Here is a 27,018-nt window from a genome sequence, read left to right as displayed (position 1 = left end):
CATAGTGGACTTGACTATGGCACCTTTGAATCTGCCAGTATGCTGCAGTGAAATATTTAGCCTTGGAAGTCCCTTTTCCTTGTAGCTGTTACCTCTGCCAGGAGGATTTCTGAATTTCAGGCGCTGATATTCAGTGACCCTGTACCAGTTTCTACAGCTTAAGGTATTGGTCATCTTTCAAAAATTAATTGGTCTCAAAGCTGTCTGACTCTGTTTTGTTCATTTACCAATTTTCTATCCCTGACCTGATGATCTAAAGAAGAGAATGTTACAAGCCATATCTTACACATGGTCAGCCAAGATATTTTTCTAACAGGACAAAAAATTAAACTCGCACAGAGAATGTATTCATGTCCTTGTTCTGTGCAGTCAGGGCTGACCTGTACCTATGCAGACTGCCGTCAGATGTTTGGGCTGTTATAACAAGTATGACGAGACCCTTTATTGAACAAGTCAAGGCACATTCCACCATAGCTGCTGCTATCATGGGACCTTCAAGAATGTGTCTTCCCAGAGTGCTTGTGAAGCTGTCACTTTCATTCACACACATTGCTGGCATTATGAGCTAGACGCCCATTGCAGAAGGACTGCTTTTCCTGTTGCAGTATTGCAGGGCATACTTCATCTTTCTGCCAGTTTTCAAGGAGTCACGATCCACACAGCTTGGTGATATTAATGCAGTACATTCAGAATATGAATGGTATGACTTTGGTTATATATGGGTATTTACTGTAACTGTAGATGTTTGAATAGAACAGTCATAAGAGTAGCTTGGTTTTCTGTTATCTGGTACATGCTAAGTATTAAATTTGTGCTTCTTGTTTATATAAAATATGTACGTGTGTGTGCACCCAAAGTTAAAACCCACACAGACGTAAAGTAAAATGCACCTAGGCTGGGGGTTGTGCCCCCCACACACCCCTATCTTTTTATACCAATTCCGGGATCGCACTACAGTGGAGAAAAGGATATATTGGGCAAGCGTTTACTTGGAGAAATTCAGTGTTTGGGTATTTAAGCTTTCGCAACTTTTGTCTCGCAAAAATGGATTTCGATTATATGAGGTTTGACCTTTTAAAGTAGATGAATATATGTGTGTGTGTGTGTGTGTGTGTGTGTGTGTGTGTGTGTGTGTGTGTGTGTGTTTGTACACACGTGCATTGTGAACAGATATGTCGGGCTTTATTTCCCGCTGTGCATGCATTTGTTTGTGTTTTTTTTTGGTGGGGGGCTTTGCACTCTGAAGGGTCATAGTCTAAAAGGAGAAGCATTTGTTGGTAACGTCTTCTGGTGTTCAAAAAAACATCAAAAGATAGTACAGGTTGTGGTTTGTTGCTGCTTGACTTCCTGCATACTGTTATAGCATGGGCCCTAATGTTCCACCGACTCCCATTGGCTAATGCCATTACAGTTTGTATGAACGCTGTACAGCAGTGATCCTTCATGGTTATGGTGTGTAGCCTCACAACAGCTGCACTTCATGAATGGGATTGAACTAGTTTTTTGGTTGAGGAAAAGTCTAGAATCTTGGTAAACTGATTGGCAGGTAAGTGTTTTATGTACAGTCTAGTATTGCTGATTTTGTTTGTTGTAAATATGATTACTTATAAGACAACATGTTGATGTTTTTGCTTTTTTGTTTCTGTGTAGCAAGCTGGCTGCTTCATTCCAGAGTATGGAAGTGAGGAACTCAAACTTTGCTGCTTTTATTGATGTTTTCACTTCAAACACCTATGTTATGGTTGTGATGTCCGACCCTTCAATACGTACGTAAGAGTGTTTGTTTCTTTTGTAGTTTTACTTGGTATTTTCTGGGTTGTCCTACATTTCACTTGTTCCAGGTCAGACACTACAGGTGAAGCAGTTTAGCTTGTATTGCATTTTGAGTAAAAGGGGAGGCAAGAATCTTAATAGCTGATCCTTTAAGGAATGTTTTTTTACTTAAATCCCAGGTCAGAGATAGTGCAGGCTAACATGCTTTATTATCAGGTAGGAGGCCATGCATAATTCATATCTTGTTTTGTTGCTGGACTTGGGAATGGCTTTGAAGTGTTCCTTTAAACCCCAGATGAGTCGATCGGTGCCTTTTGGCACGTGCATAGTACTTCATTAGACACTGTTCACAAAGATCACTGTTAAATGATCACCACTTTTTTTTTTTCAAATTTAACAAAAATAGTGAATTCATGTCAGCTGTTAGACACTAAAGTCATTGCATTTGGATACTTGTATAAATAGCTGTACTGTGCTAAGAATTCAAAAGATGAAGATTTTGTTAAGCTTTTGTTTTGCAATTGAGTGATTTTTTTTTTAGACTTCCCTCGTTTGGGTCATACATTTTTCTGGCGGTGGTATGACTGTCCCCGTTAAATCAAAATGATTTTTTTTTTGTTCCCAGTTTTGTACAGCTGTAGGCTGTCTGTTGCCAATAATTGTTTTATTTCTGTACAGAGTTTGAGACTGTTAAGGCATGTTTTGGGTTTAACCTTCATCAAGCTGCAAACTTTCACATTTCTTTCCTTGAATAAACTAATGTAGAAATCTAAATGTCTATCTGTTAGATAATGTTCACCAACAAGACTAGAAGAATGTGCAACCACAATATGAAGGACACAAGCAGAAAAAGCACAAAAAAATTTTTCAGTTTTCTCACAAACCCAATAAAAATCAGTAGGTTTAGCTATTTCACCCAGAAGGCCCCCAGGCTTCTTCAGAATAATTTTAACGTGTTGTTAACATTTTTATACACTGCTCCAGCCAATCCCAACAGATTAACATTTCCCCAAAAACATTTAACCCTTTGTAAACTAAACATTTTGTAAAAATGAAATAAACTCAGGTAAACATTCAATAAAAAAAGTCCTATAAAACATGACATTCTGTTAAAACACTTATGTAATAAATACTGTCATTTAGAGCTTTGCAGCTGTCAACTTTAAAACACTATTAATACTGATATACTCATTAAGACCAGGATTTGTTGTTGCATTTGCCAGAATAGTTCTTAATATTCTAATCTGGCTTCCCAGTTGCCTTCCCTAAGATCCTGTGTTACCTGTTCCAAGACATAAAACTTATATTTACAGTTTGGACAACTTCTATGATGTTTATATAATGCATTAGTTTCCTTGTGGTGTAAAATCTCCTAAACATGTTCATACACTCTTTTTCTCAGAGTCCTTTTAGTTTTTCCTACATAAATACTTGTACATTCTTCACAAAACGCAAGGTAAACTACCCCTTTAGAATTGCAATTAAAGTGTCCTACAGTTTTTAACTGAACCTTTCTAGCCTCGAGAAATTCAGTTAATTTCTCTGCCATGTATTTACATTGACTGCAGAACCCACATCTGAATGTGCCTGACTCTTGTAAGTCCTAATTTATTCCACTCTTTCCAATATTTCTTTTAAATTCCTGTCCCTTTTCTTAATAAACGGTGGGTATTCAGGAATAAATTTGCTAATTTCTGTATCTAGTTTTAATAATCCCCAGTACTTTTTAATGAAGAAGCCTTGGAGTGCTCTGGGTAAAAGCGCTAAACCTATTGATTTTAATTGAGTTTGTGAGACAACTGAATACATTTTTGGTGCTTTTTCTGCTGGTGTCCTTCATATTGTGGTTGCACGTCATCTTCTGGTCTTGTTGGTGAAGTTTCGGAAGGGGCACCATGTCGGAGAGCGACAAAGTTAATCATTCTTTGAAGGGTACGAGTCGAGAAGCAAGATCATACAATGACGATGTTCCAGTCACTAGAAGTGAGTTCAGTAAAATATGGGACATGTTAACACAAATTTTTTATTTATTTATTTATTTTACATTTGTTTACCAGGAATGTCCACTGGGCCGGAGTGAGCCCATTTTCAGTGGAGGCCTGGGGAGAAAAGCTCCAAATAGGCATTTATTAACAAATAATCAAACTCTTTTTTAACAACATAGAAACAGAACATATTGTTCTTTGCAACATGTTCAGACATAGTTAGGTAATAGATTGAGGTTATAAAGCAAGTTAAGAAAAATGCAGGCATTGTGTATTTTTGAAGTTATAGTAGTCATGACAGGCTATGGATAGTTGTATTTTGAGTATCATAACAGTCTGGCAGTCATAGCAGTGGATAAACAGTTGTATAAAGTATGGTTACAGTTTTGCTAATAGAGCAGTTTGGAAAGGGTCAGGTAGTGTGAGGTGTTGAGCAGGAGCATTGCCACTGGGTAACTAGATGTGAATGGAGGCCATCATTGAAGGACCTGGCGTTACTGTGATGTAGGGAGTGAGTTCCAGAGTTTGGCAATACAGAAAGAATAGAGTGCTTGTCCGACAGGGAGTGCAGGTTTTTGGACGAGTAGCAAGGTTTCATTTTGTGATCTGAGTGGTCTGTTTGGGTGGTATTGAGTTAAGGTGGAGGTAAGGGCAGGACAGTCAAGGGGTTTATAGATAATTTTATGGGCTACTGAGAGTTGCTGGTGAGTGAGGTATTGAGGTAGCTCAAGCCATTTGAGTGTGTGCAGTGAGGAGCAGTGATGGGAAGAGTAGCTGGCATTAGTTGCAAACTTTGCTATTTTGTTATAACAGGTTTCCATTTTATTTTTTAGTGCTGTGCTAATGTTGGTAAGGAGGGGGCGTCATATAGTAAGGAAGGTAGTAGAAAGGTAGTGGCCAAGGTTTGTTTTGGTAGTAGGGCTGAGGAAGTGTTTATGCCTATAGAGAGTTCCTAGCTTCTGATGTATCTTTTCTATGTTATTGTGGATGTGCTGGTCGAAATTTCAGCTAATCAGTCAGCTTTGTTAAGCCTGTATTCATCAGGCTTGCCGGGCAACCGGCAACAGTTTTTCCAGTTGGTGAATAGCCAGTCAGCGGTCATGCAAAGGACAAACTCTTTGGAGGGATGAAAAAGGGCAGGACTTGCAGTGACAATGGCAGAGGCATGGAATATAGGGTCCATGAATTCTTTAAACAATATTAATGGAGTAAATAGAAACCTCAGCCTGGACAATACGAATTTCAATTTTGAAATGTGGACTAGTAAGAAATTAAATTTTAGTGAAATGGCTGCAGATAATAATGAGACATTTGCGGACATGTTAAATTCAAGATGTGTCTATTTTCATTTCGGAACATTCAAATTGAAGTAGATTATTTAAAGGAGTGTATAGCTGCTAAAATGATTCCTAAAGGTCTCCGGGTTACAAAACGTACCAATAATGTGGAACCGAATAGTTTGTTGCACAAGGAACTTTGTGAACTCCACAATTTCGGCATAGAAATGCTTAAGTTGATGGCACGAGATTATGAAAGGAAAAGGGACACTGTGCTGAAAGAAGTAAATGTATTACATAATAGAATTGTTGTAGATTTACTGTTTGAAGTTGAAAAATTTAACTATACTAGAATTTTTAAGGATGTATATGTGTATTGTAACAATACATAAAATAATGCAGAGAGACTTGGTAGAATACAGGGAAGGTAGGGCATATCCACATCCCAAATATGTACATAAACAGAATATGGATGATTTAGGTACAAATATTATGAACAATAATTTCTGTGGTGAAACTCATGAAGCCCCAACTTCCCCTTTAGGACCCCTTCCCTTGAGGGGAAGCGAGAGAATAGCACAGAGACAACAATCAGGGATATTTTACACAGAGAGGTAGGGGAGGAAGGGGAAGAGGTTGGGTAAGGGGAACACGTACAACAAACAAGCTTCCAGAGGGAGAATTATTGGAATTGACAAGTTTGAGAATCGATGAAGGAAGCAATCTTATAGTTACACATGGAGGTATTTGCAATAAATTGAGTAGTTTTTATATATACAATTACACAGATTTAGAAATTAATCAGTTTTTCCAACTGTTCACTAAAGGCTTTCAATTTGTACCAGTGAGACCACAGAGTTTGGTCAGTACTTTAATTGATGTCAAATTGTTTGTCAGGAAATTTAATTTGAATATGTTTTTTAGAGGGGAAAGACCTAATTTTCAGAAGTTAATGAGGAAAAATACATTTAACCCACCCTTAATCCACTTTTGAAAATGTTTGATGAATTAGTTGAAAGATACAAGGAAAATGAACTTTAGAGAAGTTTTCATGAATAACCTGATAGACGATGAAAGGGGCATAATTCAAACATTAAGAGAGAAAAATGTAGGGTTATGAAACCAGACAAAGGTGTGTGTGTGTGGGGTTGATAGACTATGAAAACACACATTTTGAAATCTTAAATGTGAGAGAAAAATATAATATTATGTCTAGGAATGAGGTAGGAATAGCATTTTCTTAGACTGATTACTATATTAGAGATCATTTGTTACAAGGAACTATTGATAAGAAGTTGTTTGACTTTCACAGTACCTAGACGACACATCCCCCTTTTGTTTGGAATACCAAAGATATATAAAGGGATAGAAAATTTAGTATTTAGGCCCATAGTACCAGGAGCTGGTTCTAAAATAGAACCATTGGCAGTTAATATTGACCACCATTTAAAGAAATTTGTGAATTCACTCACATTTCTAATGATTCTTAGGAATTCCTTGGTTCTATTTCACAAAATAGATACCAAGAAAATACATTTTTAGTAACTGTAGATGTTGCAGAATTGTTTCCCAGTATACCGTATGACAAGGGTATAGACTGGTTCCAAGAAGTAAGTTGATTACCTAAATAGGAACCAAAAAAATGTGTTGGTTGAATTCATGGAAACTGTATTAAAAAACAATTTCATGTTTTTTAACAGTGAGTTTTATAAACGAGAACAAGGAGAAGCAATGGGGGCTTCTTGTGCCCCCATTTATGCAAATCTCATTATGTACTATTGGGAGAAAAAAGTTATTTTAGATACTAAATGGAACATATATGTTTCATTGTATACTAGATTTCTGGACTATATTTGTGTGTTCTGGAAAGGTTCTGATGAAAAATTATTGAATTTTTGACTTACATAAACAGTACGTCAGATTTTTTAAAATTCACTTACACTTTTTTCCAAAGAGAACATCAATTACTTGGATGTAACAATATGGAAGGATAGAACAAAGGGTTGTTTTCAGTCTAAAATATTCAGAAAAAGTACCTTTTCTCAGTCGTATCTACATTTTGACAGTGAACACCCACATTCACAGAAAAAGGGAATTGTGAAAGGACAGTTGGTTAGAGCTTTCAGAATGTCCAGTGAAATAAACTCTTTCAGTGAGGAGATAGAATTTATCAAAGGGCTTTTTTTTACAATGGAATTATCTGTTGAATTTAGTTAATAATTTGATTGAAGAAGTAAGAAAACAGAGGGATCACAAATATAGACCTTTATTGGGTTTAGGGGTACATTCTGTGACACAAAATAAAGGCGACAGCAATGAAGGATATAATTTAGACCTAGTACATACTTATTCTCCAGTTTCTTCACAGACAGAGAATATCTTTAAAAAGTACTGGGAATTGTTAAAATTGGATACAGAAATTAACCAATTTATTCTGAATACCCACAGTTTATTAAGAAAAGGGACAGGAATTTAAAAGAAATGTTGGAAAGAGTGGAAGTAAATAAATTAGGACTTACAAGAAAAGAGTCAGGCACGTTCAGATGTGGGTTCTGCAGTCAATGTTTATATATGGCAGAGAAAGGAACTGTATTTCTCGAGGCTAGAAAGGTTCAGTTAAAAACTGTAGGACATTTTAATTGCAATTCGAAAGGGGTAGTTTACCTTGCATTTTGTGAAGAATGTACTAATTTTTATGTAGGAAAAACTGAAAGGAGACTGAGAGTGTGTATGAACATGTTTGAGATTTTACACCACAAGGAAACTATTGCATTATATAAACATCATAGAAGTTGTCCAAACTGTCAATATCAGTTTTATGTCTTGGAACAGGTAACAGAGGATCTTAGGGGAGGCAACTGGGAAGCCAGATTAGAATATAAAGACCTATTCTGGCAAATCAAGTTAAATGCAAAAACAGATCTTGGTCTTAATGAGTTTATCAGTATTAATAGTGTTTTAAAGTTGACAGCTGCAAAGCTCTAATTGACTGTATTTATTACATAAGTGTTTTAACAGAATGTCAAATTTTACAGGACTATTGTTATTGAATGTTTAGCTTAGTTTATTTCGTTTTTAGAAAATGTTTAGTTTACAAAGGGTTAAATGTTTTTGGGCGAAATGTTAATCTGTTGGGATTGGCTGGAGCAGTGTATAAAAATGTTAACACGTTAAAATTGTTCTGAAGAAGCCTGGGGATGTTAGCGCTAAACCTATTGATTTTAATTGAGATTGAGAGACAACTGAATACATTTTTTGTTGTTTTTCTGCTGGTGTACTTCATATTGTGTTAGATAATATTACTAGGATAATGTTAATAGTAATCATTTGCCAATCTGTTACCTTATTCATTTGGAGAAGAGAAATGTGTTAGACAGCATCTTAATCCAGGGTTTTTAATTTATGTTCTAGTAATTTAATACAGGTAATGTGGGTATTTCAGCTTTGGTGATTGTACTGTTTTCTTGCCCTTATAGGTTCATAGGTTCATACTAGGCTATCTGCCCAAGGGCATTTATAAGCCTAGCCCATAGTTATGTGGCTTTCGCCACCCCTTTAGTTTGAATAAAACTAGGCCTATTATTTTGTTGTGCCTCTGTCAAGCAGTGACACTGAAGTAATCTCTGGGGTATATCTGCGATCTCCCATCCATTGGTCAAGATTCCTCTTGAACAAGGCCAGCGAGGTGCTCTGCCTCACATGTACCGGGATTTTGTTCCACAGCATAGGGAGTCTCTGGGTGATGAATCTGTCCCTCCAGCACATTCTATTAATAACCGTGTCAAGGTTTAAGTCTCCGCCTTGTGGTTCTGAGGGATCTAGATTTTTTGAGGTGAAGCATATTCATCAAATCTGGGTTTGACATGGCCTTATATGTCAGGCACAGGTCACCTCTGAGCAAGCGGTATGAGACTGAATAGAGCTGGAGTTCTTTCAGTCGGGCAGCATAAGACATATTTTTGAGACCCTTTATCCTTTTGGTGAGGAACTTTTGGGGCCTTTCCAGCTGCTGCAGGTGTCGGGTCAGATACATTCCAATGGGGCATTGTACTCAATCATAGGTCTGAGTGATGAGTACAGGGGGACGATGACCTCCCTTGATCTAGATGTGAATCCCTTCATGATCAGGTGTGCAATGTAGAAGGTTTTCCTAACTACTTTAGCAACATGAGTGTCAAACGAAAGGCTACTGTCAACCTGGGTCCCCAGATCCCTGATGACTTCTTCTGTGCTCAGTGGATTGCCACCTATATGGTAGCTAGGGGTAACCTTGTTTTTCCCGGAGGGTATGACTATGCATTTCTTGGCGTTTAACTTTAGGCCATGGCTCTGGCACCAGTTATCCGTTTCTGTGAGGCCCTTCTGAAGGATATCTGTGTCAGATGTGTTTTCGAGTATGGCGCCCAGTTTGCAGTCATCTGCAAACTTTGTCAGCCATAACCCTCCTGTGTTTGCTTGTACTTCAGAAAAGTAGATGCCGAACAAGAGTGGACCCAGGACTGAGCCCTGTGGGACACCACTTGTGACAGGCTTTGAGTCTGACATGGCTCCACCAACTCTGACCCTGTGGGTTCTGTCACTTAGCCAGTTTGCAACCCATCTTGTGATGTATGGGTTTACATTCAAGCTGATGAGTTTTTCGATGATACCTGAGTGGGGTATTGTGTCGAAGGCCTTTGCCAGGTCGAGGTAGGCTGTATGGACTGCCTTTCCCTCATCAATGGCCTTGGTGACTGTCTCGAAAAAGTCGACCAAGTTTAAAAGGCATGATCTGCCTTTGACAAAACCAAACTGGGTTGGATCCAAAGTCTGCAAGTTCCCTATGTCTTTATTTATGAGTTCCATTATGATCCTCTCCATGGCTTTGCAGATAAGGCTTGTCAAGCTAATGGGATGGTAATTTCCAGGTTCGGTGGAGGCACCGCCCTTGTGAAGTGGGACCACAGTCGCCGTGCGCCACTCCTTGGGTACGTATCCTGAGGTGAGGCTAAGATTAAACAGCTGTCCTAACTGCGGGTTTAATTCCTCATTGAGTTCATGGAGCACACAGCCGGGGACACCATCCGGTCCCATGGATGCTGTGTTTTTTGCCTTGGAGAGAGCAGTTCTCACCTGGGCATTGGAGATGTTTGGGGGGCTACAATCCTCTGGTATAGATATCTCTCCTTTGGGGGAGGGGAGAAGTTTGCACTGAACCTGTCAGCCAGTATGTTGGCAATGTGTGTAGGTTCAGTAATCTTCACATCATTTTGAACTAATTCTGGGAGTTTCCTCCTAGGTTTCTAACATAGCTAAAGAAGGCCTTATGATTGTCTTTTGAGTCCTTGGCGATTTTTCTCTCAAAATTTGCCTTGGATGATTTTATGAGAGCTCTTAGTTTTTTACTTATAATGATCAAAGGTGTCTTACCTTTCAAGGATTTTGCTCTATCTTGTAGTAGCTTCCTCCTTTTGTTGTAGAGCTTGTTTATGGCTGGGGTCCACCAGACTGGACGCTTGCCTTTGGTACAAAGAGTCTTAGTTTTGTTTGGGATTGCCTGATCCATGCAGTCCTGTAGGTGGTGGTAGAAGGCATTTTTGTGATTCAGTGGTTTGAGTAATGTTTACCACTGGCTCAGGGGCCTTAAAGGAGACCACACTAGTATTTAGAGACCACACTAGTTTTTATCTACATCATTTTTTCCTTCCTCGCTTGCTGGTCTTTCTGATCCTTGTTGTTCATGTGCTTTAAAAGCTAATTATTTATTACTTCTTTTCGTTTTTTCCAAGTTCTCCCTAATTTTAGGGTGCAGTGTTCTGAAATTACTCTTCTGCCTTTTAGGTTTATTTTCAGGATGCTTGAGGTGGACTGTCATCTAGTCTATTGCTGTTTGATTACTCATCGTATGGTGACTCCTTTTAAGGAGTTTCATAGACTGGCATAACATCCTTATGCAGTTTAGGGATTACAATCCCCCCTCCCCACCTCAAGCTTAGGAAAGCTAAAGGTTTCCACTCGTGTTGGGCTGGATCCAGTCCCACATCTGTTCCTGTACTGCTGACAGCAAGATCATGAGGAGCAGCATATGTTCTGCATTTAATTCCTGTCAACACCTCTGTGGGGAGCTTTACCCTTTTAGGGGTATTTACTATTAACAGGTCGACCATCTACTGAGAAAGTTGCATCTTTGCCAAATACAGTGTCTTGCAGTGCATCTTCGGATAGAAGGACTCTGTTGCAGCAGTTCGCTATTATCACGTAGGTGTTAGCCGCATTCAGTTATGACCCCCTTGGTTGGTCCTTTTATGAGCTTCTGGCCTCACATTTTTAGCTAGCACAAGCTGTTGTTCAGTCGGTGCCACATTTGAGTGCTGTGTTGAATCGCCTCCGTTGGTAACTTGGGTCTTTTTCCTTAACCTATGAATTGTAGGTTGTTGGAGGTTTTCACCTTACTACAGTCCTACAGGTGGGACAGTTAGTTAAGCTGTCAAGGTTGATAATATCTTCTTGGAGTGTATTAATACAGACCTGATACAAGTGTAGTGTCCCTCAGTTCCTTTTGCAACCCATATTTTCACTGCTGTGGTATACATTGAGGTGCATTTCATAGACCAGCATTTGTACGTGCTTCCCTTTTGCAGACTGTGTAGTACAGGAAGAGGAATTTGACAGTGGAGTTGTTTTCTTCTAGTCCTTGAGATCTCATGGTTATTGGATTTCTTGGTGGCCACTGCAGCTTTGCTCAATGTTGTTCAAATCAATCATTCCGTCTATACAGCAAGTTGGTTCTCATTACGTAGATGCAGTCCTTTTTTCTAAATGTGGAGTAATCTAGAGGGAAGTTTTTTTGGGGGGAGGGGCTTGGATTGTACAAGTTTAGGGTGTCACTTGCTGGTGCCTCTTAGCCATACAGAACATGCAAATTGGTTATGGGCTACATTGGATTGATGTTCTTTGCAGTGTACATTTCTGTCTTTCATTATTCAGGCTGCAGCCTGGTCTTGAGCTTTATGCCATTTTGAGGGGGTATGCAAGAACTGAACACAGTTTTCTGCTGCACAGTGACATTTAGGCCATTTTGTCCTTTACTATATTACAGATACCTTTTCTCTGTTTGTAGTCCAGACAACATAGCACAGTGTGCTTTCCCTTACAAAGCTTTTCTTGGTTGTAATTTGTTGCATGCGCCCACCATAAATACTTGCCATTTGGTGGTGGGGAGTCTTCCTGATAGGTTAAGAACAGTAGAATGTGCCTCAGAGGCAGATGGCTAGGTAGTTTCGCTTAGTTACCACACTGACAGGATGCCAGACATAAGAATGGCATTTACTGGGCCACATTGTTCATTGTTCTTTTCCTCAAACCATCCACCCAAGTGAATTAGCTGGAGGCACTTTCATGGCAGTTAACAAAGACTAGAGTTCCTCAGCACTTCTGATGTGGTAGGTACATAATTTTCATTAGATCTGCATAGAGAATTCAGTCTTCATTAGCCAAGCCTTCCTCTATTCTCATGTTTGGTTAGGGGAAGGATTATTGCATTTTACTTTTTCTGTGGTCAAGAAGAGAAAAATAGAGGAGAGAGACGTTGGGTGTCATGTGAAGAGAGGGTGTTTGTATAACCTGAATGGTTGTATGTGTCGAGCTGATTAGGTATTGTACACTGCTTTTTAACAGTTCATAACAACTTAGGTGTCCAAACAGAGCTCATGTTACAGTAAGTATGCAACTTTCGTCTTTTAGTAGTTGCTGGTGTATGTGTTGTGGCTTCAGATCCACTTTTGATTTAAATTTTCTCCAGTAAATGTCTGTATAAGTCAAAGCTATACTTTCTATAAACAGCAATCTCATCATCTTCTTTCGGCTTTTCCCATTAGGGGTCGCCACAGCGAATCATATCTTTCCATTTCTTCCTATCCTCTGCATCTTGCTCTGGTCACACCAACCGCCTGCATGTCCTCTCTCTCACCATGTCCATAAACCTTATCTTAGGCCTTCCTCTTTTCCTCTTACCTGGCAGCTCCATCCTTAGCATTTTTTCCCAATATACTCTGCATCCCTCCTCAGCACATGTCCATACCAACGTAATCTTGCCTCTCTGGCTTTGTCTCCAAACTGTCCAACATGAGCTGACCCTCTAATATACTTATTCCTAATCCTGTCCATCCTCGTCACACCCAGTGCAAATCTTAACATCTTCAACTCTGCCACGTCAAGCTCTGACTCCTGCCTTTTTGTCAATGCCACTGTCTCCAACCCATATAACATAGCTGGTCTCACTACCCTCTAGTAGACCTTCCCTTTCACTCTTACTGATACTAGTCTGTCACAAATCACTCCTGACACTCTTCTTCACCCACTCCATCCTGCCTGAACTCTCTTCTTCACCTCTCTTCTGCACTCTCCATTACTCTGAACTGTTGATCCCAAGTATTTAAACTCATCCACCTTCACCACCTCTACTCACTGCATCCTCACCATTCCTTTATCCTCCCTCTCATTCACACACACACACACACGTATATATAGATAAATATATAGATAAATATAAAAACGGCATGTTGCCAAAAGAGTGCCCAGTTTTACCTTTAAATGTACTACTACTGAATGTCAAAATTTATAGATGTGCAGTATAGAGATCATTGTTGCAGTAGCCCAATCTAATTGTTTCCTATGCCTTTGTGATCCTCAAGACTGGCCAGTTTTTCAAAGCTTGAGAGTGTCCTTCATATGTTCCAACTGTATGAAACTTGAGATGAGCTCCATATCAAGGCAGTTGGAGTGTAAATTGCCTCGGGGCTTTTTTGCCGTCTAATAGCGCTCCTTTGCTGGGTGTGGTGCCCATGCACTGGCCCAGCAATCAAGGAGCCTCAGTCCTCACCACTAACACCATTGAGGGGGCGTCCATTGTCCAGATATTGTTCGCAATGTAGTTTGTTACTTGAAGGAACGGAATTTTACCTACAGGATTTTGGTTGTGTAAAACCAAAGAAAAAATACAATTGTGACAGCAGGGGGGTTGTATATATTGCATTGTGCCAATGTTGTTCTTGTTTTTATGTCTGCAAAAGTATTCAACAGTTAAGATATAGAATTTCCCAACACAATTATGACATTGGCAAAATGGATGAACGTGGTGCATTATACAAACATATTACGAATTATCCTACACATTTTTTCAAGTTCATTGTTGTTGACAGTGTTGAACATGACCCTAGGGTTGGACCAACTGATTTGTTTTTAGAATTTTTAGAACTTAAATGGCAGTTAAGGTGCAATGCTGGGCATCCACCTGGTCTTGTAGTTTCTATTACTTGTTTTCTTAAAATGAAATCTGTGTGTGCTATTAGATAATGATTTTTTTGTGTTTAAACATTCATGCATTTCTCTGTATGCCTTTTGGTACATATCTTTATGTATTATTTTATGAACTATTGCTGTAGGAGTGTTTGTTATAGGGTATATCACTTTATTTTATTATTGAACATTTTTATTGAGTGATCAAGGGGGTGTGTTTTTTCATGTGTATTTAAGCTGACTGTTGTTCACCTTTATTCTGAAGAAGTCTATACATTGTTGGGGGATGAAAGCATATTTCAGAGGCTCAATTTTATCTCCAATAAACTGTTTTGGAAAGTTCTTTGGTGCTTTTTGTGTTCTAACGGTCTTAAAACAATAGGCAGGATGCCTCCCTCTAGACATACTGGCTCCAAATTTTGACATCAAAGACGGTCATAAAATGCTTGACTTAGCCTTCTTACAGCAGAGTGCACGGTTACATTTTTTTCCATTCAATATCCAATGCAGTCTTTTCACGTTTAAGAGAACAAGCCTGCGGCTTACATTAGTATTTATAAATGACAGAATTTTGTAGATATTTCTATCTAGCTAGGCTGGCAACCTTCACACATCCCCCCCCCCCCCCCCAGAGAGCTCAAGCTAGTTTTTCAAGTGACCCTTGAGAAACGTTGCTTGAGAGGGTTAGGTCTATCCGAGTGTACCTTACCCCATTCCCTGTCTTGAGAGCCCATCTGCATTGGCGTTGCTAATCCCACTGCGGTGCTGCACTGACATGTCATATACATGCAACCCTAGGCTCCATCTTAGCAACTTGGCATTTTGCTGGCTGGCTTTGTTTAACCATGTTAGAGGATTGTGATCTGTCACTACAGTGAATTTTCTTCTATACAGATAAGGCTGAAGTTTCTGCAGTGCCCACCCTATGGCTAGACGTTCCTTTTCTACAGCTGCATAGCACTCCTCCTTGGGCTGGAGCCTACAACTGAGATAAACCACTGGGTGTTCTTCTCCCTCTGAAGAAATCTGGCAGTACAGCCCCCACCTCATGGTTCGAAGCATCCACCTGCACAACAAATTATTTGCTGTAATCTGGACTGGCTAACACAGGGGGTCCTCCCAAATCTTCTTTAAGCTTCTGGAATGCCTGCTCACATGCTGTGGTCCACACTACCTTATCTGGCCTGTTCTTCCTTGTCAGGTCTGTGAGGGGAACAGCTATGGTACTATAACCGTAACCGGGGATGAACTTTCTGTAGTACCCAGCTGTACCTAAGAATGCCCTCTCCTGCTCTTTGGTAACAGGAGAAGGCCATGCCTGAATGGCTTCTATTTCGGCAGGCTCTGGCCTGATCTTACCACTCCCCACTCTTTGTCCCAGGTAGGAGACCTTTGCAATACCCACCGGACGTTTTCTCAGCTTAATGGTCAACCCTGCTCTGTGTAGTCTGCCCAGCACCTCCTGGACATGTTGAAGGTGCTCTTGCCAGGAATGGCTGTAGATGGCAGTATCATCAAGGTAAACAAGTGCAAACCCTCCTGCTTCTGCTAGGGTATGATCTACCATCCTCTGGAAAGTTGCTGGGGCATTCTTCATCCCAAAGGGCATTTTTGTGAACTCCTACAAGCCAAAAGGAGTCACAAAGGCTGACTTCTCTTTAGCACTGGGAGTCAAGGGCACCTCCCAGTAACACTTGGTAAGATAAATGGTTGTAAAATACTTGGCCCCACCCAGCTACTCTAGGGCCTCATCTGTCCTAGGCGTAGGGTAAGCATCTGACTCTATTTAATTTCCTGTAGTCCACATAGAACTTGGTGCTGCCATCCTTCTTTGGCACCAGCACCACTGGGGAGGCCCAGAGACTGCTGGACTCTTGAATCACCACTAGTTCCAACATCTCTTGTATCTCTTCCTTCAGAGTCTGTTTGACTCTCTCAGGCACCCTATAAGGGGCCTGCCTAATAGGCTTTTAGGGTCTTGTATCCACCTGTTGCTGCACCAGGTGGGTGCACCCTAGTTTCCCAGTGAACATGTCACCAAACTCCTGTACTACTGCTCGGATTTCTCGAACCTAGGTAGAGGATAACTGCTGGAACATTGCTACCCCTTCCACTGAAGTGTCAGTCCAAGCCTCCCTGAGGAGATCAGTCACCAGATATCCTTCATACTCCTGCAATCCACTGCAAATGCTCAGCACAAGGGCCTCCCTGTCATGGTAAGGTTTCATCATGTTAACATGGTACAATTTGTGCCCCTGCCATCTGCCTAGCAGTTCCACCATGTAGTTAACATCACTTACCTTTTTTACCACCTTGTAGGTTCCTCCAAAGCTACTTGCAGCTTGTTGTGTCTGACAGGAATGAGAACCATTATCTGCTGCCCAACAGCATACTTTCTAGCTCAAGCCTAATCTCTAGCTCGAGCATTCCTGTCATACCACACTTTTTTTCTGTTGGGCTTTTGCCAGGTTCTCCAGGGCCAAGCCCCATGAGTTCCTTGTTCCATGTCCTGAGGTTTAGGACATATGCCACAGCAGACTCCTTGTGAGGTTCACACCTTCTCACTCATCACAAATTAAATCCGAGGGCCCCTCACCCTATGCCCATACAACAACTCAAAGGGTGAAAAACCTGTGGATTCCTGGGGAACCCCTCTGTAAACAAACAGATGGGGCAGATATTTGTCCCACTCCCTCTTAAACTGGTCTGCAAATGCCTGTAGCATGGACTTGATTGTAGAGTTTAACCTCTCAACAAGACCATTAGTCTGGGGATGGTAGGGGGTGGTCTTCATGTGCTTCACCCCACAGTACTTCCACAGACAAGCCAGCAGGTCTGACATGAAATTGGCACCTCTGTCAGTCAGTATTTCTTTTGGGAAACCTACCCTGCTGAAAATCTCTAACAAAGCATTTACCACCTTTTCTGCCTCAATGGCGGACAAAGCCACTGCCTCAGGGTATCGTGTAGCATAATCCACTACCACTAGGGAATACTTCTTCCCTGTGGAAATTTGGGTACTCGAAGGCCCCACAATATCCATAGCTACCCAATGAAATGGCCTCTCAATCACAGGCAAAGGCATCAGAGGAGCTCTCACCTTGTCTCCTGCCTTGCCTACCTTTTGGCACTGCTCACAGGTCCTGCGGTACCCTGTTACATCTCTGGAAATTCCAGGCCAGTAGAGGTTCTGCATAATACATTTCTTTGTACATTTTATGCTCCTATGACCTGCAGAGGGAATATCATTGGCTATGGCTAGAAGTGCCAGATGGCAGGCTGTAGGCACTACCAACTGCTGTACTCTCTCACCTTCTAGCCCTCCCTCAGGGGTCCACTCTGTATACAGTAAGCCTTTTCCCCAGTATACAGATTCCCCCTTCCCTTGAGAATCAGGTGCCTCACTAGCTACCTGCCTCAGGCCTTGTAGTGTAGGGTCTGAGAGCAGAGCCTGTCTCAACTGTCTCTTTGTAACCCTTCCCAGCTCCCCTTCCACAGGAAGTCTGACATCCTCTTACAGCCTGGGTGCTACAACTCGCATCTACCTTTGCAATCACTCTGTCCAAGGGAACATCAGTACCCACAAGCAGCTGTGGCTCACATCCAGTGTCACTACTACAGAGTAGCTCCCTCCCTGATGTAACCACTTCACCAGTCCTGGCTGCAAGTATGCAGACTGTCTGGGTCTCCCCCAGACTACCAGACTCACATGCTTGTCCCCTAGCCTGACTGCGTGTAACTGCATAAGCACATGGTACTGCCTCATCCAAATCCTTCCCTATCAGGACATCTGCAGGATGGTAGCTCAGTACTCTTGTTGTCTCAAGACAACCTACTATTGGCATTTTGTCTTCCCCACTTACTTGGCTCTCTCACCTTTTGTTCCCCACCTTGCCTCCGTAGACATCTGCATACCACACGCCCTCACTGGTTGCATTCAGAATATTTAACCCTAGGTCCCGGACGTGTACCTGGACTAGTGGCTTCCCCTGCTATTGGCAGATTCTGTTGGGACAGTCTGTGCTGCCCACCATGGGTTCCTTTAGACCCATGAGCAGTACTGGGGGGGGTCCCTTTCCTGTGCAGGGATGACCTGCTTGCTAGGTATAGGTCTCCCTTCTTCCCCAACTCAACTGAAGTAGCACATTGTCCATCAGCTGACTAGATCCTCATATCCTCAGGCAAAGTGCTTAGGGCTTGTTCCCTCACCAAAAGGTCTGCCACCCCTTCAAAAGTGGTGATCTGACATCTGTTCACCCACCTATGAAAATAAGTGCTCAATTCAGCAACATCACACACAATTTCATCTGCTTGGCGTCTATGCTCACGAAACTTTTTCTTGTACGTTTTAGGTGTTGGCTTAAAATATTCCAACAAGTGCTTTTTAACAGCAGTATAATCAAAATATTCACAATCAGCAAATTTAGACAACACAGTTACAGCTTTACCATGGAGTAAGGAGGTCATGAACTGTACCCAGAGCCTTTGGTCAACATCATACTGTTTACATACCTTCTCAAACATATGAATGAAATTGTCACAATTATCCCCTTCTTTAAACTGCGGAAGAAATTTACTGACCTTTTGTGCTTCTGGGGTCCAGTTACTCCCTTCCCCATTACCTCCATGACTCTGGCGAGAGTCAGCATCTCCTTCTCATGCTGCCTCTGCCTCTCCTTTTCCTCAGCTTCCAGGCATAGCAGTTTCTCATTCTCCTCAGCCTGAAAGTGTCACAGTTTCTTATTGTCCTCACTCTCTGGACACCTCAGTCTCTCAGTTGCTTCTGTTTCCACACACCTGGCCTCCAACTCAAGTCTCTTTAGCTCCAGATGGATTTTTAAGTCCTCTGCAGCAAGGCTGAGCTGTCCATTTTTGGAGCGTGGTATATCTCCACTGCCAGTCTAATTGTTGTCCTGGTTGCTGTTTTCTGATGCAGTTGTGACCAAAGATGCAATCCGGTCTTCCTTAGTCAGATTTCCATGCACCAGTCCCCTAGTCTGGCACATCTCGGCCAGCTGGCTCCTTGTCAGCTTTCCGTACTCCTCTGCTGACATACTGCCTGCTTTCCCTGACTAACTAACCTAACAAAAGAAGTAAAACGATTGTGATCTGAACTGAGTATTCACTGTGTGGCTGATTTTAGAGTACAAAAACACCTTCAGTGATCACTGTACACAAGCTACAGGAATTCACTCTACCCACACCACTACAAGCCAATTAGTATTTGCCAACCAATTAATATGTGGTGTGGATATCCCACCACTGCCAAACAATTAATATGTGATGCCCGTGCACTGGCCCAGCAATCAAGGAGCCTCAGTCCTCCACTAACACCAATGAGGGACGTCCATATAGGGGAAGGATAATAAATACACACACAATAAAGTACAATTTCCCTTAAGAGCACACAGAGGTCACAGTCAGTCTGGGGCTGGTTTCTCCCTTTCTCTCCAGGTCCCCAATAAGACTCCCCACTGGCACAGTTATAGGGTCCCGATCTCAGCCTAGCAGGCAAGCTAAAACCTCCAGCACCCTCTCTGTCCAACCATTGCTTCGTGTCCCTGCCCAAGTAGCCCACACACACACACACACACACACACACACACACACACACACACACACACACATACATACATACATACATACACACACACACCTTGAGATAAGAGTTGTATACAACGACACAGGCATTCCTGGGGAAGGCTGGCACAGGTTCTCCAGCTGCACCCCTTTTACCCAGACTATATGGTAGAGATCACTGCCACCACCCAGCTAATATTTATCAACTACTCAAAGGCCCTTCGGAAAGGGTGTCCAATTACTGTGCAATATTATTATCCAAATGGTAAGTGTGACTGAACAGTCAAGGCTTATTAGAGTGACTTAGTACAGTATCACTATATACATGCAATGTACTCTAGAGCTTAAATTAACTCTACATAAAACAGCCACAGTTGAAATGGTTAAAAATATTTAATAATAAATAGTAAAAACACAAGACAATACTTCTTACTACACAGTGCTAGTCAGTAGTTCAGATATCACAGAGAAATACTTGAAATAATTCAGTAAAAAAGTTCTGACATCACATAAAAAACACTTAGTCTAATCTTCCTAGTTCCTAGCTATATCTAAGAGAAAACACAATTCTAAATAACTTACATATAGAGCAAAGCAGTCCTGGTGATGTTGGATGTTCTCAAGACAAAATGCTCTGCACTCTCTGATTCTCTCTCTAAATTGATAACACAGAGCTGCTTCACGTGACATCATTCTTCACACTTCTCTGGTGTTCCCAGGCTAACAGAAACTACATTTGCATTCTTTACACCTGGTCTGAACCCAGAGCAATAAAGGACATTTATGCATGCAAATTCTAGCCATCAACTCTGGTCTTAAAACAATAGGTAGGATGCCTCCCTCTAGACATATTGGCTCCAAATTTTGACATCAAAAGCCGTCATAAAATGCTTGACTTGGCTTTCTTACAGTAGAGAGCACTGTTACATTTTTGCAGTTCAATATCCAATGCAGTCTTTTCACATTTAAGCGAACAAGCCTGTGGCTTACGTTAGTATTTACAAATGACAGCCTTCACCTATCTTCACACTGGGCACCATGGAATTATTGGTTGGCTAGCAATATATCAAGACTGAGCAGATAAGTCCCCAATTAGGTAAACCTTCATCTTTGTTTATTTTTCTAAGGAAATCTTGTGTTTTTTATTGCAAATATGCTGTTTTGCTAGGAAATGTTTTATTTTAGGGCTGGCATTGCATTTCTGAGGGAAATTTCCTTTGCTCAATAAAATTTTTATTTCTGTGCGCTTTAAAGTTTTTAGCTCATTAAGTCACTTGAATTTGCCATCAGTCTTTTAAATCTTATGAGCAGCATAAATGTCAGAGCAAGTTTCATTCACTTCTGCTATAGTCATATGAATCTTTGGATCATGGACACCTTACCTTTAGTCATCTGGATACTCCTGCCTCCTTTGTAATTGCTGTTATGTAGGTTGTGAGGGGGCCTTTCATACAGTCCTAGCTGACTGATGCAGGATGATTTTTCAAGGCACCATAGTTGCTATTTGAAAAGACCTTCAAGATGGTTCCTTTTTGAATTAGGTTTTTGTGTGGTACATATGAAGAAAGTCAAGGAATTGTGATCTTTGCAAAAGCTAGATGGAACCAACGACCAGTAGGTCCTTTTTAAGCATAGCCATGCATCCCAAATCTCCAAGTTCTGGTACCCTTGATATATGGGAGATATAACATTTACAAACACGGGCCCTGAAGATGAACCATTTATAGGTTGCCTGTATCCATTAGAGATACAGGTGCTAAACCAGGGATGAATTTTCTGTTCCCCATCCAGTTATCAATGTTGCCCTTGAATTGGGTTAGGGCGGAACTCTGCTCCATAAAGATGGGGAACCTGTTCCAGGTCGGCAGATGTTAGCTTGAAATGCCCATTAATTTGTCTCTGCTTTAAGACAGTTAAAACAAGAGATTTTATACAATCCTCTGACTCCATGATTTAAGGCAGTATTTGAAGACCATCATCTTTAATACATTTGTTGATGCATTCTTGAAGTAGGAAGGAACTCGCTGGCAGCATAGGATTTACCAACCTCTAAGAGCATCCATCAGGTCAGCCGTATCCCTTTACATCACTGGTAGAAAGGCTCATTGATTGCAACATGCCTAGTTACAGAATTGGAATCATTGTGAGAATCCTGTATATGCTGAGGCTTTTTTTTTTGGGGGGGGGAGCAGTGTAAGTACTTAGCATTTCCTTGTAATGTGCTGTGCAATCCCATTGAATGGTGTACTTGTTTTGGTACTGATTGCTAATACAAACATTGTATAATTATATGTTTATGCATTACTAATAATGCAGCCTCATGTCAGACAATTTGTGTTTACTTTATCAGTAACTTGCCATAGGTTAAGCATGCTGGATATGCTTAGTCCTGGCTCAGGAGAGGTAAGAATGTGTGACTCGTTCCTTATCCAGTTTTGAGAGTACAGAGTCAGTACTCAGAGTTTTCACTTATGAGGTGGTGGTTGTTTGTCTTTCGGCTTTTTCCCGGTAAGGGGTCGCCACAGTGGAACTTCGGTCTGCTAATGATTGGCAGTAGATTTTTACGAAGCACCGAGGTGCCAGCTTGACGCCCAACCTTCAATGAAGGCACACCCATTTACGCATGCATGTCTTTCAAATGCTACCCAACCACGGGGAGGACATGCAGACTCCACACAGAAGGGACTCCCAAGACAAACGGAGAATCGAACGGGAGAACCTCTTGCTGTGAGGTAACAACGCTACCGCTGTAGTTTTCACTTATGAGGTATTTACCAGTAATTTACATTTTTGATTTAGGCTAGATCTAGCAGTTATTACCTAGTTTCTTTGTTACCGATGACTGCTGATCCTATGTGTGCTTGGAGTCATAGCATGGGTGGAGTTAAGGGGAACAGCTGCCTATCAGAAGACATGATTGACACTGTATTTGAGTTACTGATTGGTCCCTGCCGCAAGTATTGGCAGCCATTTTTAACGGATGTGATTCATGAAATGTGGCTGATAAAATAACAGTTGTCAGTGTTTCTGTGTTTAAGAAGCATGGCAGGAAGATAGTAGAGGTACAGGAGGTGCTTGACATTTTATGCGCAACGCGCTTTACCTCTAATTTAATTATCTGCATCTCAAATGTGGTAGTATCTGCTCCCAATTAAAAGGAAATTGTAAGTGTAGGCATTTACTAAGGAGTCCAAGTGTAAGAAGGTTGGAAATGGGTGAGTTCAGGTCTTCAGGGAGTGTGTAGAGTTAAGACACAGAGGATGGGTTGTGTCGAAAAGTTGTTTGTAGATCCTGTTGTTCACTTGTTCATGACCACACTCAAGGCAAATCTCCCTACCACCCTTTTGTGCTATGACAGCTGCTACAGTTCATTTAAGGAAGTCAGGAATGTAATTGTATATTACTTGTTAGTCAAGTGTGTCCGAAAATGTTCACTATTCCTTAACTTGCAGAAAGTGCACCTCTATACTTCTCCCTCCAAACCATTCTGTTGATGCTGCAGAAGAGGTTTAGATCCCTAACACAGCCTAACATCCACCCGCCTCCTTATGTTTAAGTAAGCCACTAGTTTTAACTATTTCAACAAGTCACATATACTGCAGTCATTATTTCCTTTCCCATTCTACCCTCAACTTCCATGCCTTCCTTTACACTTAATCCCCACTATTTACATCTGGATCCCTGTCAGATTATCAAAACGTCCAGAAATTCCAAAGTCATATGGCCGAGACTATATGATCGAATTTTTGGAGGGGGGGCAAGCCCCCTGCACCCCCCGCACCCTTTGCTAATTAAATATACCAACTCCGAGTTCACACTAAAGTGAGGAAAATGGTAAATTTCCCAATCCACACTATACAGCGATCCCCATTGAAAACATTCAAACTTCAGAAAATTCGATCATCTGGTCGCAGCCATATGACTTTCGAATTTCCGGATCTTCGATAATGTGATGGAGATCCGTTTATATTTATGTAAATGTAAGTATTACATGTAAATATAAACGTTTTTTTTTTCCAGGTTATTGGTTCTTGCTTTTTGTATGATTTAGGTTACTTATCATTATCGTATCCTGATGTTTAATTCACTGGTTATTAATGTTGATGGACTCTTCAAATGTACTTTTCAACATTTTGCACAGTAATGTTTTACTTAATTTATTTGCTGTTTTTCAAACCGACAGATTTGCACTGTGAAAAACTTGTGTTGAGCTTTTGGTATGTATTTTTCTGTATGACCTCCCCAGTCAAGACTGAAATCGGTCACTGTTGATCAGTGCCCTATCCCATTTACCAAATGCAAACTTGCAAGTCAGCAAACTAGTACTAAAAGGAGGTGGGCTTATGTCTTCCTGTAAGGATGGATTATGGAAGAGTACTACAAATGTAAAGGCTAAGTTAGGAATGCTTATTATTTGACAGCTCTGGGAAAGGTGGTTTAAATATTGCGATTGCTGCCTGAGACTGATTTTACCAGTAAGGTTGTGCTTTTTAGTTTGTAGATAAATAAAAATAACCATATTTTTTTTCCTTTTCCAGCTTCAGCAGCGACTCTCATCAACATCCGTAATGCAAGGAAGCATTTTGAGAAACTGGAGAGAGTGGACGGCCCGAAGCATAGCCTTTTAATGCGTTGACCATGGCTCAGAGTTGTAGTTTTCTCAGGGGAGGGGGACACACGCTTTTTATCTGTCTCCTAAAAACCCAAAGAAGGCTATTTATGTATTGTGTAATCCAAAATCATTATATGGCCATACTGCAGTGCTGTAATTAGGTTACAGTACTTGGACATTTTGTGGTCATATTCCGCGGTCTTAATCTACTGCTGATCGGATTGCTTGCCAAATATTTGGCAAATGGGAGACCTTTGGTCTGCAGATGGGGCTGTGCAATTTGAAATGCAGTTTGAAAACTACGTAACCTGCACTCTTAGGTTCCTCGTACTGGAGCCTGGCTCGATTTGACTTGAGCAGATTACATGACTTGACTTCCTGCAAGTAATAATGTGGTTATTTTGAAATGGAAGTAACAAATATTTTTATCTTTGTTGCTAGCACTGAGCACCTGTTTAATAAAACTGTTTCTGCAATTTTTTTTGTTTTGGTTTTATTAAGAAAAGGTTATTAATTTGCCACCTTTTATCAGCCCCACCGTCAGACATGGAAGGAATGCAACTTATTTTATTTCAATGCAGCTGTCTCTATCAAACTTAAAGACTGAAGCCATGGCTACTAAACTATTCACATCTGAAAGTCTTAATCCATATGCTTATTTTTTTTTCCTTTTTGGACATTGTAATACATGTATTTGGACTTATAATATTTTTGGCAAGAAATACAAATTGTTTAATACGGTTTCTGTGTTAGCCTCTCATAATTATAATCTAAGTTCAGAAAAAAATGAAAAAGTGTGATATACTCATCGGTGTAGAAACATTTCTGTTTGCAGATGCATATCAGGTTTGAGTTTGTATAAGAGGGTCCAAAATGTCCATATTTTGGAAGAATGACACATCCGTTATCGACTTTCATAGGGGAGTTACTTGGGACAGAGTAGCAGACACTACATAGAAGGTCCCAGTCACAGTGTGGAACATTTGCCCATATACAAGTGCTTAGAATGCCTTCAGAAATGCAGTCTCTGAAATGAAGGTCAAAAGCTCTGAAATCCTGAACAGGGTCCCCCACCTGCACTGCCCAAAGGCTCTCCTTACCAGAAGAAAGGCATCCTACTACTCTGTCCCAGGGTGGTGATTTAAAATGTAAAAAAAAAAAAAAAAAAGTTCACAACAGATGGATAGGTTACCAAAATAAGCAATCTGTCAAAAATGGTTTCTCAAGACTTTTTTGTAGTACTGCGCTGGTTTTAAAAGACTAATTCATCTGCTTCTGTAAGTGAGAAGATCTAGCCATGAGAGTTCCTCCCTTACTTCATACCTGGTGCTAAAGATCTGGGTAAAAGTCAACAGTCAGAAGCAGAGTATTCTCTGAGACTTCCAAAAGATTAACATTCTCTACAAAAAAAAAAAAACAAATACTTCTAACAAGTAATATTCAGAGGGCAGAAGAATGTTGCCCTAGTGCTTTCAATTAAGTGGGTGTTTTTGTGAGACATCAATTAAATGCAGAGTGAATGAGTTTGCCATTTAATTTATACCTTATTATTCACTTTTTAAGATGATTCTACTGATTGCAACTTTTGATTTTTCTGTTTCTTTGGAAGATGTATATTTGCATATGTATGTAAATGTATATACACACACACACACACGCGCGCGCGCGCACACACACACACACACACACACACATATATATATATATATATATATATATATATATATATGTGTGTGTGTGTGTGTGTGTGTGTGTGTATATATATCTATATATATATATATATATATATATATATATATATATATATATATATATATATATATATATATCTATATACACACACACACACACACATACAGTGGATATAAAAGTTTACACTCCCCTATTACTATTCCAGGTTTTTATGATATAATAAATCATTTCAAAACTTTTCCCACCTTTAATGTGACCTATAACCTGTACAAATCAATTGAAAAACAAATCTGTTAGGGGAAAAATATAAATTAAAAATGTACAATACACTGGTTGCATAAGTGTGCACACCCTTAAACTAATAATGTGTTGGAGTACCTTTTGATTTAATTACAGCATTCAGTCTTCTTGGGTAGGAGTCTATCAGCATGGCACATATTGACTTGGCAATATTTGCCCACTCTTCCTTGCAAAAGTGCTCCAAATCCATCAGATTGCAAGGGCATCTCTTGTGCACAGCTTTCTTCAGGTCACCCCACAGATTTTCTGTTGGATTTGGGTATGGGCTCTGGCTGGGTCATTCCAAAACTTTAATTTTCTTCTGGTGAAGCCATTCTTTTGTTGATTTGAATGTATGCTTGGGATCATTGTTGTGTTGAAAGGTGAAATTCCTCTTCATCTTTCTAGCAGATTCCTGAAGGTTTTGGGCCAAAAGTCACTGGTATTTAGAACTGTACATAATTCCCTCCACCTTGACTAAAGTCCCAGTTCCAGCTGAAGAAAGGCAACCCCAAAGCATGATACTGCCACCACCATGCTTCAC

General features: G+C 40.6%; 1 protein-coding gene across 1 annotated transcript in view; it reads left to right on the top strand.

Annotated features, from left to right (window-relative positions):
• The window catches only part of LOC122789959 (ras-related GTP-binding protein A), a 244,817-nt gene extending 219,838 nt beyond the window's left edge, over window positions 1-24,979 (top strand). Inside the window, exons 8-9 of the mRNA XM_044057458.1 lie at window positions 1,651-1,766; window positions 24,430-24,979. Coding sequence (XP_043913393.1) covers window positions 1,651-1,766; window positions 24,430-24,527 — 214 coding nt within the window. The 3' untranslated portion in view covers window positions 24,528-24,979. The remainder of the gene's footprint in view (window positions 1-1,650; window positions 1,767-24,429) is intronic.
• Window positions 24,980-27,018: the final 2,039 nt, after the last annotated feature.

The sequence above is a fragment of the Protopterus annectens genome, chromosome 15.part0 (genome assembly GCF_019279795.1).
Source record: "Protopterus annectens isolate FY-2018-M chromosome 15.part0, PAN1.0, whole genome shotgun sequence".
NCBI classification, from domain to species: domain Eukaryota; kingdom Metazoa; phylum Chordata; order Ceratodontiformes; family Protopteridae; genus Protopterus; species Protopterus annectens.
The sequence above is the reverse complement of the archived record's forward strand: the minus strand, read 5'-3'. Positions and strand labels throughout refer to the sequence as shown.